Source organism: Corvus kubaryi, unplaced genomic scaffold, assembly GCF_017639235.1.
Source record: "Corvus kubaryi isolate FWS band 111438036 unplaced genomic scaffold, C.kubaryi_AGA036_p1.0 37354, whole genome shotgun sequence".
In the NCBI taxonomy this organism is placed as follows: Eukaryota; Metazoa; Chordata; class Aves; order Passeriformes; family Corvidae; genus Corvus; species Corvus kubaryi.
The window spans coordinates 16,875,002-16,889,145 of record NW_024581116.1 but is presented as its reverse complement, the minus strand read 5'-3'; the positions used below and the strand labels follow the sequence as shown (position 1 = coordinate 16,889,145).

Below are 14,144 nucleotides of genomic sequence, written 5' to 3'. Positions count from 1 at the left end.
TTCCATGTGGTGGTATGGATATTTGACATGCTTAGTGACTATTTTCAGTACTTTTACTTTCCGCATGAAGCCTCAATGTACCACATAATTCTGAGGATTTCAACAGTGACCAAACCCAGCCTCCTTTATGTGGTTTCCTTCCTATCATTAGTTTTCTTTGTATTCTGCTAATGACTTGGCCTTCCTTGATGTCCAGCTCAGTAATTGTAGCTCCCAGAGTCTACTCTCAATAAAAAAATCTGAAGAATATGTTAATTTACAGTAGGGCAAGTGTTTCTTATAGTAAAAAAGGACAATGTCATATGTGATGTAAGTGACAAAAGAACAAACCTCATTTGTTTTGAGACTTGTAAAATAAAGAAGAAATGCTTTCATAATACAAAAGTATTCAAGATTACATATATATGTTCATTACACATTTTGTTTCAAAAGAATTCTTTGTTACGTTTATATATTTCAGTTAAACAAAATTTCTGTGACTTGAGGCATTTGCCAGAACTGCAAATTTGATTTGTGAGAATGGACATGGACCAGAAGAAATTATCAATCCAGTCTGCAATTTTATTTCGTTATCTCCCGGAGGACCTGTAGTAGGGCAAAATTAACTCCCACAGTTACCAAATACAGTTCTCTGCTTTTCAGGGTGAAAAGTTACCATTTGTGTTCACTCTTTTAGGACAAACACTGTAAGCCCAGTGGGAATTGTGAATTAATAGGGTCATCAAAATTGCTCTTAGAGCTGCACTCTAAACACAAGAGGAAAAACAGGAACCTGTAATACTGACCAAGCAAAAGTTATTTTAAAGAATCATTACATCTGTAGTGTCAAGAAGGATTCACACAGAATCTGTGGTCACTGTGTAAGGTGCAGTACAGTGTGGGCAATGGACCCTTTGAAGTAGCACTGTGAAAGACAAAGGAATTAAAAGAAAGATCATGAGGAGTTCAGTTCTGTACAACCCCTGAGTATGTTTCTAAAAGTGATATATTCCAGATATTAGACCTTCTACAAAAATGTCAAAATGTCATTTACAAATATGGATGCAAAGACCTGCTACATAACTGAGTTAACTATTGGTTCTTTAAAACACTACATCGTATAACCAACTGGCTTCTTGGCACAGTTGTGCCAAAACCAGGAGATCACTGGCGATGAAAAGGTTACAGAGAGTCTAAGTGAGGATAGAGCTACAGCTCTAAGACTACAGCACTTTAATTTCTTCTCCAATCCATCTAATTCCAGAAAGAACTAATTTTACTGTAAGATCTTGCCAGACAACAAATGAAATAGGAAAAATCAAGGATCCACTCAGCATTTTTCTGCAGACAGAAGGATGCAACAGAAATGCAGAAAAGGCAGCCTCTTCTTGAGGACTGCAATCTGTGAGAATCCAAAGCAGCACTGCTGAGACATGGTTCCTTTGCAGACCTATTGCTCTGGCAAGACTAGAGAAAGCTTTGGTCACAGATAAGCCCTGAAACAATTTGCCGGTACAATGGGCCTAACATTTCATGTTCAGCTAACACTGAAGTAAAGGGTTAGTGTATTAAAAATACAAACAAGCAGCCCCATGCCACGTAAAACAGTTTCAGAATAAAGCAGCACTGAAATCAGATGTGGTGCTGAATGTGTTCCTTGATGCTTTTATTAAGGCCTTCAGTTCAGACCCTGAACTCTTTAAGTATCCCAACGTCCTCTACAGAATTTCTGCTTACATCAACTGAAGTTGTGTATGACAGAGATCTATAAACTGTCTCATCAAAGGTGAATAATTTCTTTACACTGCAGAAAGCTATAACTGAATCATTTGCTCTTGAAGGATCAGATATTTCACATTATCATTTAAGGCCTTTTATTTGTTGCAAGGGAGTTAAATATGTAAACCTCTAAATGAGAACGATACTTAAGTACATTCCTAACTTTAAATGTGGAAGCTAAGATGAAGAGGGCTATGTAAGTTTCCAGACACAGCCCAGAAGGTTTACTGAGCTTCTGAGTTAAACGTTCAAACAGAAGTAAGTCTTCTAAAACAGTTCTTCAAAGGGAGGAAAAGCTAGGGATGACATATTCAACACACCACCTCACATAAATGGAACACTACTGACATAAAGCTATTCTTGATTTGCCTTGATGCAAACAAGCTCAGTATCAGACCCAATCTTACTTCAGAGAACTAAAAAATAATGTTTAAATAATGCTGTTTAATGAGTTTAAATTATATTGTCTATGTATAGTGAAGACCTTGAGCATGGAACACAGCAAAAAGCAAAATTTACTAAACTAACACTTGAGTCATACTTAAGCAATCAACAAACCAACCGAGCAATCAACAAACCAACCGAGCAACCAACCAGCCAACCACAAACACATAACAACAGTAATTAAAAGATCCGAACTTTTTCCACAAGAACTAGAAGTATCCAGGGGGTATTTACCAGCTAGCTGTTTCCCCACCCTACTCCAGGTAGGTTTCCAGGTCTGAACTACCAGTTCCATATTTTTCAATTGCATTATTTCCAACAAAAATTTTTAGTGAAAATGCTGAGTCTGAATCTCTCAGTGTGACATATAAACAGCTAAACAGCAGGACATGTTGTAATCCATGCTTGCTTCTTCAATGGAAAAAGAAGGTATCACAGATTCACAGAATATTCTGAGTTGGAAGGGAACCCCAAGGATCATCTAGTGCAACTCTTAAGAAAATGGCCCATAAAGGGATCAAACACACAACCTTGGTATTATTAGCACTGTGCTCTAATCAACTGAGCTGATCTCAGTATCAATAAAAGTTCTTATGCTGAGGCTTTACTCAATAACTCCCAGGCTTGAGCACTTGGTAACTAGACCAAAAAGGCTTTTACTTTTTATCCAGAGGAGAAAATGTAATGGCCAGGATAAATGTCTTCCAGCAGCAACTCTAATTTTTTTCTTTTCTTCAGGTTGTTATTATTAGGGTATGAGACATCCCAAGCACAGGCTATTTTCTTTTATCAAGGTACAGTACAGCGGTAAAGTTTACTAGCAAAGAGTTTAAATCTGCTTTGCATTATGAAAATATCAGGTATTTGTTTAGTCTTCTTTGGCCCTGAAAAAGATACTTTTTTCCCCATATACATTGTCCTAAGCAGTGAAATTATGCTTTCTGGCCTCTTAATTTAAAGACAGAATTTACTTCTATTAAGTGCTTTGTTTGTGAGGTACACGTGAGTGTAGCTCTCTGCTCTGATTAAGACTGAACACCTAACTGCGTTCACCAAATAGATGACCACTTTCCTGCTAACAGTTTAAATAAATGAATATGATTAGTGGTCAGCAGGCTGACAGATGACCTTCCTAATACAGACACGTTGTCATCATTTCATCAAGATGTTTACTTTATCAGGAGTGTTTTCAGCAGCATGCACAGCTGGAAAGCTGTGTGCCACCATGCTTTCCTCAGCACATGGGCTTCTTTCATCTTTTACATTGGTGTTTGCGTCTCCTTGCTTACAGGACCCAAGTGCTTCAGATGCAGTCTGCTAAGGGGATCAGGAAGATAGTGGAGGGCACTAACAATCTTAATAGAGCTGATAGGTGGATTTCACATTTTGAGGGTCTGTCTGTGTTGAATTCATGCAAATGAAAGTAAAAACACAAACCTATTATGAGATTTTTAAAAACAATCCCACAATTTAAACAAATACTGTTGGATTAAATGATCTTAGAGGTCATTTCCGACCTAAATAATTCTATGATTCTATGAAATATGAAAATAGGTAGAATGTCTATCTCTATGTCCATGTGCGAGCTTTTCTTATTAGAAAAACCTGTACTGTGTCTCCTTTGAATGCACATTGCTATCTGTGGTTTACAACTATTTTTGAAGTGTATTTCACTTGAAAAATTAGGTGCAATATCACATATTAGTATACTGGTTATGCCAACTACCTTGAGTTCAATAGAAAATGTAAGGGAGCATCTAAAAGACTCACAATTCACCTGTTAAGAAACTGCAATAGTTTTTGTAGCATCATCTGTGAAATGATTTAAATGATGTATTAAATTTCCTTAGGTCTAGAATCAACCTAACTCCTCCTGCTCCTGATTAGAAAATAGCCAGAGTACAAGCATTTTGAATGTCTTCATGTGGTATGGACTAAATGGTCCTTGGAACATCTGTTCTGGGAGTCCCTCCAAGGGAGATTTTTTTAAATGGAAAAGCATTGTGAAAGAGTCTTTAGGATCCAACTACCTGAAGCAAGCTCATCTCAGAAGAAGGTACTTCGGTTTGCTTTGCAAATTGAATGCACACTTCAGTTTTTAATCCAAAGGTTCTTTGTCATCACAAAGAAGGGGTGCTCCAAAAGTAGCTTTTACTCTCACTCCTTCCCATTTGTGTTTCAATTTACAGGTTAGGTTATCATAACACAGGTCATCTCTATCTGTCCTTTTTTTCCTGGGACAGAAGGAAAATCAGAAAGACTCATCTTTCATTTAGTGGCTGTGTTGAACATAAGGGCTTCTCAAGTCTCTTCATAGATAGACGGATAAATACCTGCTCTTCAAAGAGATTCAGATTTAACGGAAATTTAAAGAGGATATGCTAGCCATTGACAGAGAGTTTAAAACATGAATTTTGGTTCAAAGGATTGTGTACAGAAGTACAAGCACAGAACTTAGGATTCATCTAAAAAAGTTTTGTTGTTTTCTTTCCTTTTAAATTGATATTTTGAGATTTACGAAACTGTTAGGATATATCTATGTTCTCCAAGTCCTTTAGTTTACCAGCGACAAGGCTACAAAATGTGATTTTCAAAAAGGCTGTGATGGTTTCAGTGAATGCCCAAGTATTTCCAATAAGAACTGTTTACCTTCATTACCTGTATATTATCTCTATCTTCTGAGAACCTCATCCAAAATTCTCATTCCTTTAAACAAAACAGGAATGGGCAAGGACACACCAGTGACATACTTGAGTTTCCCAGGATTTACCCTTTTCTACTAGAAAACTGAATTTGACCTAAGAAATGGTAAAATACCTCACACTTACCCTCCCACCCTCTCCCTTTCCCCTCTCCCCATTTCTGCCTCTACAGTCCTATCCTATCCTATACTTGCTGATGAAATTCTTCTGTCACCAATACTTACAATTTTAACTGTTTTGTTCACCTAGACTATAGCTACTTCTGGAAATTTTCTGAACTTCCATCATCTACAGCACTAGTGACAGAAACTTATACGAAAACTGTGCAGGCATCCTGGTGACCAGTGGATAATTCTGCATTTTGTTTCTAGGGATAGGAATACTAAGACACATTAAGACTTCCTGCTAAGGTGACTTTTAAGATGGTTTGCTACTATATTGTGTTGAGACTTGTAGTGAGCAGCAAGTGACTGATGCTAAATCAACTAAATTCATAGCTGACAGATCTAATTTTCCATATAGTCAATAGATAAAGGCAAGAGTCATATTCAGACCATGTAGTTTAAGGACACCTAATTTTGCACCTTTTTTTCCTGGAAAATCAGCCGTCCAAATTTCACCAATGCAGGTTATGTTACAAGCAAGATAAAGTGAACCATCATTATCCCTACTGGAAACAACAGGAAATAAACTATTTTAAAAAATATGATTTATTGATTAGTTTCTAGACCTCACCAAAACCAAACTATTATCACTCTCTACTCTGGCATAGACATAAGGAACTCCATACTATCTTCCTCACTAATTGCTAGCAACTCTTCCTTGTAAATCATCTCTGCTCCAACTGGGACTGTTGCATACTGATTACTATGTTGATACTCAAAAGGATCATGAAATACTTTTCATATAAAATTCTATTATCACATTTCTGTTTTTATGAGGAATTTTTCTTAATGACTAATCTTTTAGATAGAACATATATTTGTTTATTAATGTACATTTGTTTTGTTACTGGAATAGAATGAGTTCCTAAGAAAAACTTGACCTACATAAATTTTAATTTCAAGTAATATGCAGAGCAGCTAATAGAGGTACCTTTGTAAATTTTTTGCAGTTCTTAACCACAGCCTACTATATATGGAAGGAAAGCAGTCAAAAAACAATGTCAGCCTCTTCACATTGATTAGGACCACTAACTGCATGTGTAACTGTGTTGGAATAAGTAAACCACTGTGTTTCATTATCATAGAAAAATAAACTGAGTATCAAGCCTGCTGGCTTGCCAGAAGCAATTTTCTTGAGCTCTTGAGTTTTGCTTTAGCTTTTTTTTTTTTTTACTTTTATCATTTTTGATAGTGTAGATTCAAAGTTTTAAATGTCAACTGAAATCACAGCAGTTGCACCATAATCTAAGCACCAACAAACTCAGTCACCACTATTTGTTAAAGAAACTGCTGGACATCCTGCACTTGCTCATCAAGAGAGCAACAGCAGCTGCACATCAGCCTGATCTAACACAGCTTCTCTTCCAGGTTCTGAAACAGCAGAGTTCCCTGCAAAAGGAAATTACTTCCCTGTTGCATCAAACTCATGCAACTTTTAGACTGACCATTTATTCTCTACCAATTTTGTGGCAAATTTAGGCAATTGAGGAAACACTACAGATGCAGTATCTGAGAAAACTCTGATAGCCACCCAGCTGGCCACCATCTCACCCAAATGGAAAGAATACTTCCAAAGTCTTTATTTAAGATTTAAGATCTGACCTTACAGAATGCTGAAACAAAAGTCATACAACTTTCATACCTGGTTCCTAAGAGGAATCCAACTGAGGAGTGCTGAAAGCTTTTCTTATATTTTTATTGGTTAGAAAGGTGAATCTACCCAACCAAAAACGTGTTCCCTGGAAATGGGAACAAAATACTTTTTAGATAGCTCATTAATTTTTGCATGATTCCTTCATTTCACCCCAGAGCATTATGATGTCTGTCATCAGCATATGGAGTAAATGGACAGTGATTACATATTTTGAAAGTATTATATGAAGTCAAATATCCCAAAAAAAGAGAAAGTTGAATAGGCTAATCACATTGCTACTGCATTAATTTGGTTACTATCAGTAACCTGTATGTCTAAACGGCATTTATGCCACGGCATGATAACAAAAATAGACGCATTTTAGAAAGACGTTATCTATGTAAACCTGTCACTCACTACATTTTAATAGAATCAACTAAAGCACACAGAATTCAAGTCTAAAAGAACCAAAGTGTGTTATAATAGTTAATTCTGAATAGTTTCTTGGAGTAGGGAAAAGTATAGGGCAAAATTTTTGAAGGGAAGAGGTATTTTTGCTCACAAAAATTATCTGCAAACTTGTGACAGAATTTATGTGGGCAATTGTTGACATTGTATAAACAGATCTAGCAAATACACGTGCAAATGATCAGTACAGGCACCCAGCTGTAGCTGATGCTTTGCTTCTACCTTTGTGAATTTTCTCCTGGTAACTGCATGCATTAATCCACTACTAGGATTACATTTTATGCAAGCATTTTTAGCACAGACACACCTCCACCCTCCTTGTTTGAAATGTGAGTGCTGGTGTATTAAAAAATATTTGGAAGACAGACTTATTAAAATAAATGTTAAGAGAACACAGCCGGGTATATTTTCAGTGTGGAGCACAGAGATTTAACTGCATGACTTCCATTAGTTTTAATGAGAACTGAACAGCTAAATCCTCACACACCACACTGGAAGATTAACCCAGAAAACACACATTGTTTACTTTTTACTAATACTCTGATTATTACCACGTTCTTCCTCCTCCTCCTCTTCTTCCTCCTCTTCTTCTTCCTCCTCCTCTTCATCCTCCACATCTTCACCTTCCTCTTCATCCTCCTCTTCTTCCTCCTCAATCTCCTCTTCTTCTTCTCGATCTATCTCCTCATCATCCTCCTCCTCATCACCTTGCTCCTCATTATCGTCAGAATATTCCTCCTCTTCTTCATCCTCTTCTTCTTCTTCCTCTTCCTTTTCATCCATTTCCTCTGTTCCATCAGTCTCATAGCACTCATCTACTGAAGAGTTGTCTGCTTTAACCACAAAGGGTTTTCTTTTGGGGGCTGGTTCTTGGGGTTGTTTATCTTGTGTTTTTCTTTTTTTTGCCAACGGACAGCCATAAACACTGTTCAAAAATAAAAGATGCAAATTATTACACTATCCTCCAGATTTCATTTAGTCATATATTCTAATTCTACATCATGATCAGCTGCTGTTCTCAAAATGCATGTTTTCAAAGTAAAATGATGTTTAGGCAATGATAACCAAGGGGGAGGACACTTACAAAACCTGTGAAAATGCAAGTGACTATTATTTGCCTGAAAATGTCACACATACATGACAGCGTAACAGTTTCAGAAGTGATACAAATGTGTGTTTTTCCTTCTCATTCTATTTTCTCTTTGGCATGTTACACTCCGTTCTAAAGCAGATGAATATAGTTAAAAAACCAGCAAACTTGTCCTACTTGTAGCTAGCAGTACAACAATCAGGAATAAAGAAATGCTTCATAATTTTGTAGTATTCAGTATTTTGACTGTGTGCAGTTAAGATACGCTTCAATGAAGTTTAAATAATGAAAATATGATCATATTCTGAATGTTGTTGTTTATTATTATTATAAATAGTAAGATAATAATAAAAAAATAATGAATCACTCTTAAATTCTCCACTTTTTTTCTCCGTTATATGCTACAAGGCTGGATAAATGGGAAAACAAGCTCCCCAACACAACCAACCCCAATAATTATCATGGCTAGTGTTTCAAGTGTTCTCATATCAAAAAAATCAAACAATAAACAAAATCTGTTGTCAATGAAGAAAGTCAGACTTTTAAAAAATTGAGTACCCCTTCCTTATTGATCATTTTAATGTATTTAAATGCAGTGTAACAGAAATAGTATTTCAGAGTAGTACTCTACCAGAGTAGCCACCTGTTTCTCAAAGGTCACATAATCTGTGTTTGTTGGACCTGATCTCCCTTGTGTAACCCCTGTAACCTTCTGTGCAGAGTGACTGCACACACACATTACTTTTTGTTCAAAGAACCTCATCTTTGAACTTCTTCATTGTGTGACTATAAATATTACTCAAGCTGTATCAGTTTTTAGCCTTCTTTCTGTGATTAACTAGTTTTGGGATATTTACACTGTTCTTTATAACCTTTTCTGCATATCTACTAATGACTTCCCCTTTCACGTTTTAGTCTTTCTCCCTTTATCCCAATACACCGAGGCCCTCTTATTTTCTTCCATTCTTATAATGCTTCATATTCTGTTGACAGACCACTGAAAAACCTGGGGCTTCACCACATTTAGTACTACAGATGTGCCCTGTGTGGCGTCCTCAGAGTCTTGATCTTGGTCTAATTTAATTGCATACCAGCAGCTATGCATCCCAATTACTTAAACTGCTACTTAGGTAAAAACAAATTTATTTAAGCACCCAATTACTTTATTTAAGTGCCTAACTTAGATATGGTCTTACCTAAATTTCAAACCACAGTCTGCCTGGCACACACATATCTAATGAACATACAGAGTCACAAAAGACAGTATTCATGGAAAACCTGCTACAGGAGACCTTCTCCGTGCAACACAGGTGCCTCTCTCTCTGTGGGGACAACAGGTGTCTTTAAAGTCTAATCCAGCATGCCTAAAATAACCTGTCTCCATTAACACTAGAGAGAAATATGGCATAAATTTTAAGTACATCTGTCTAGCCAGATTCCAAAGCACCTCACTTGGGAGTAGGGTAGTAGTCCTAGTGGGATACGGATTCCAGACACCAGCATCTAAGTTGGGGCCTAGTGATACAAGCTAGAGGGGGAATAGATCGACAACCTCCAGACTCCAGAGCCATGCTCCATCCAGCAGGTCATGTGGCATATTCTGTGGAAGAGCATCCTCTTATAGAAGATGAGCCCCGGTGCACTTGGAAGCAAGAAACTCTGATGCAACAGGTGAGCAAAAGCCCAAATCTTCACTAATTTTAAGAGCCCTAAACCCGAAAAGTAGCAACCCCTAAGCTTCTGGTGTTTTCTGTTTGGACTACATTTGTTTCTATCTAAAGACACTTTGAAGTACAACCTATAAATATAGAAGAAATCCCTGTCCTAGATCACCACTACAGTTCATTGCCAAATGACTGTCCTGCCTCTTGTCCTGTGAAGTCCTCCTCTTGGTCAGGACTCAGCTGCCCAGAATCAAGAGGAAATGTAGGTTTTCCATGGAAAACATCCCACATCATCACAGTCAAGACAGAAACAGGAATTCAATATCCATTGGTCTGGACACTGCACAAAACCAGGGGTGAAAGGGAAGCACTGTTTCTTGTAGTTCTGACTACTCCAGGTTTATTTTGGTGCTTTCCCTGGTGCTATGGTGTTTCAGCAGCTGCCTCTTTAAACTCTCCACATGGAGCTCTGAAAGAAGGCAGAAGAATTTGTCCTCAGAACTGGAATTTCAGAGTGTGTGTCGTGCCAAGGAAAATGGAAGGATAATCAGGGAGGAACCTGCTTCATTTAGGTGTCTAAAAGAGGCTGCATCCTGGAAAACAAAGAGTGGATCACGTCCTAGGGCTCAGGCAGCTTTTAGAAACTTGTGTATCAGTTCAGTATGATTTAAGGGAACAGGTTAACATTTACTGAATGATTGTGTCTTTGCTTTCTTGGTTTCTGTTCCTTCTCTTTTGGAGGCATACTACCCTCACTATAGCTTTTTCCAATGCCATTATTTGTTAAATTGTATTTTCTCAAAATCTTGGTATTTATTTCCAAAGATGTGAGTAGGCTTACCCCCAGAAATCCCCAGGATTTTTTTCTTCCTCTTATTATAACCTTCTTAGAACATTGTAAGAGGTAATGATGACACTTCAGGTAGCTCTGAACTAGAAGGGCACCCACAGATGTGTAACTTTTTTCCCCACTAGCATTCATAAAAACTCGAATTTTTCATAGAATCATGGAATGGCTTGGGTTGGGAGGGACCTTAAAGATTATCTACTTCCAACCCCCCTGCCATGGGCAGAGACACCTTCCACTAGACCAGGTTGCTCAAAGCCCCATCTGACATTGGACATTTTGTCACACTAAAGCCAGAAAATTAACTCCATCCTGGCCCAATCTTTTTTCATTTATGAACAGTAAATACTTTTAACAGCTTTCATCTAGTAATGCCCCACAACAATCTCTTTTGGAATTCACAAAAGTGTAAGAAGTGAAGCAGAGGACAGGGGGATAACAAATACATCTATTTTGGTTTGAACTGTTGTTTAATTTTTGTATTTGACAACTAAGAAGAACTGCATGACTTTTTAGATACAAATTATTGGTCAAAGGCAGAAAGAAATTGTCACTGCCCTTTTTTGTCATCTTCAGTATTTTTTCATATCTTTATGGTCTTCTACACAATATTTTATAAAGTTTGTGAGAATCTAAGGCATTACTTGGGATTCAGGGCCCCCCTGGAAAGTGCATAACTGGCAATGGAAATCAATTCCAGTTAGCTGCCCAATGACTTTGATGCTTTTATAAATCTCATTAAGTAACTATTTGGAACTCAGCTATTCAAGCGAAGTTGTGAACTTTGACTTTAGTTTATAACTTTATGAATCTATTCTCAGTGTCTTTGCTCATACACCTAAAACTGAGGACACATCAGCAGCTACAAGAAACAAGTATTTGTATATTTTAATGGTTGGGTCCAACACTAAGGCTTGGAAATATATAACTTTTCCAAGGGTTATACCAGTTCATAGAATCACGGAATGGTTTGGGTTGGAAGGGAGCTTAAAGATTATCTATTCCAACCCCTCTGCTATGGACAGTGACACCTTCCACTACACTAGATTGCTCTAGGCCTTGTCCAAGCTGGCCTTGAACACTTCCAGGGACGGGGCATCCACAACCTCCCTGGGCAACCTGTTCCAATACCTCACCACTGTCACAGCGAAGAATTTCTTCCTCACATCCAGCCTAAATTCCTCCTCTTCCAACTTCTAACCATTACTCCTTGTCATATCACTAGTAAACTTCAACTCAGCCTTTGTCAACTCTCCTAATTAATTTGTACCAGATATTCCACAACCCTGAACCTGGTTTTGTCTGTACTTGGATTTATACTTGACAAACCATTGCTGATTTTTCATATAAAACCTTTATAAGGCTGGCTTGCACTGGCTTCCTTGTGCCTTTCAGCTGTATACCTCACACAGCTTACATATACCCAATGTGCTGTAGACTTCATAGACTGAAAGAGTTAAAAAAATCTTCACCATGTATTTCAGAAACCTGGGAAACAGGCCATCAGACCTGAAGCCTACTGTTAAGCTGCCCTATTTTCTTCTTTTTCTTTCTTAACCTGCTCCGCTCTCATCCTTTGTTTCATTAATTTTTCAGATTCTGCCTTCAGGACACTTCTCTCTGTTTCTGGCATGTTCCCTGTGGTCTCTCCAGAGAGCACACCAAGGGAAAGGCTGCGCTGGCTTCCCAGCAGCCTCTGCCACTGACTTCCCCACATATGGATATTACAGTCTCTCCCATTGACCTCTTGTTCCTCATATATTTGTGAAAGCTGTTATTGTTTGTCCTTACAGCTTCTGCAATTTTCTCTACATTTTCAATTTTGGGTCCTGTGATCATCCCCTTATTTGGTTATTTTTAGACTTGTTTATCCCTGCTCAGAGCATTGACCCCATTGATTCATGTGTCGTGTCTGCCTTTATCCGTTCTTTCATTGCTCCCTGTATTTCCCTGGTCAGCTGTCTTTGTCTTATTTTCTCATCACGCTTCAGCTCTCTTGGCTTTCAGCAGGGTATATATTTGGGCTTCCTGAAACACACTTTTGAATATTCTACACTGCTTTGCTGTGTGTCTCAGTCACCTCTGGTTTTGGGAATCTGTCATGAATAATTCTTGTGGAAAGAATGTTGTTGAATTTCATAGTGATAATCTCCAAGAGGACATATAGACATTAATAATCGAAGAAATAGAAGAAATAATATATCATTTTATACTCCTTAGTTAGAAGATGACTTGTGGTATTTTTTTAACTCTCATGCAATTTTTCTCCATTAAAAACTTGATGATACTACTCACTGATATATTTAGTAGGAGCATTGTTCAGGAAATACATATTTCTTGTCTAGAGTTGAACACATTGATTTTTAATATATTTTATTACTAATATAAAATATTTTCCAGTATAATTAGTATGGTTATTATTTCTAATCTAGAACAATTAACATATGTATTTAAATATACATAGCATAGGACCAAGGAAATAGAAGGGATTTTCTAAATCAGATACTGACCAACAGTTTTCCCTCCACGATACGCCAACTCACACACCCAAGTTGGAACATGACACCTTTATCTGGAGGAGGTTTTCCTCTTAGAGGAAAACAAGAAAATGAGAAAGGGAGGTTATATGACTATTAAGACTTTAAATACCTAGTTTGGATAAAGTAATTCTTACGTGCCATGTTTACCAGCATTCTTTTTTCATTTGTATCTCTTTTCTATTAAATCTAGTATTTCAGATGCCTCATGCTATAAGATACAAGTGAAGAAAAATAAGATGATGCCAATATTATGCTCTAAATCTGAATAATATTTTTCTTGGAGTATTGTTAACTTTTTCTTTCTTAGTAGCACTTTGAAAAATCTTATGAAATAATTTTTAAATTAAAAAGTGTCCTCAGTAACACTGTTCTCATTCTTTTTTTTCATGAGAGAATTTAATTTAACAGAAACCAAAACATTTGGTAGGGAATAGGATCTAAAAATTTGTGACACAAATACCTAAAGAGGTTATCAGAAACACTAAATTAAGTACTTTAGTATCTGAAGTGGCTGTGAGGTGGAACTTTATCATATTGTCATAGGTTAGCAAGCATAGTCCTGGATGTTCTTGCAAAGGGGTGGTTACAGCTTCCTCTATGACCTAACAGAACCTATCAGCTGGCCAGTTTGAATATGGACAATTCTTTAAGCCACTTAAAGTTGTGACCGCCTCTGTGATCCACACTTAAGAATAGGAAACCCTGAGGCAGAGGCTCTGTCTCGTTTCCAGTGCTGGCACAGGTGGCTGCGGGCCCCGTGCGGGGTCAGCAGGCCCGGCCCAGGCCCTGCTCGGGCCAGGCCACGGCCATCCTGGAGCCGATGGGCCCCGTTCC

The 14,144-nt window shown here is 37.6% G+C and overlaps 1 protein-coding gene across 17 annotated transcripts in view; it reads right to left on the bottom strand.

The window, feature by feature from the left end:
• The window catches only part of MYT1L (myelin transcription factor 1 like), a 317,185-nt gene that overhangs the window by 97,411 nt on the left and 205,630 nt on the right, over positions 1–14,144 (bottom strand). For 13 of the 17 annotated variants that reach the window (XM_042033094.1, XM_042033097.1, XM_042033093.1 and 10 more), the window contains one exon: positions 7,721–8,094. In XM_042033094.1, coding sequence (XP_041889028.1) covers positions 7,721–8,094 — 374 coding nt within the window. The remainder of the gene's footprint in view (positions 1–7,720; positions 8,095–14,144) is intronic. The other 4 variants (XM_042033095.1, XM_042033104.1, XM_042033103.1 and 1 more) reach the window with 1 other exon arrangement.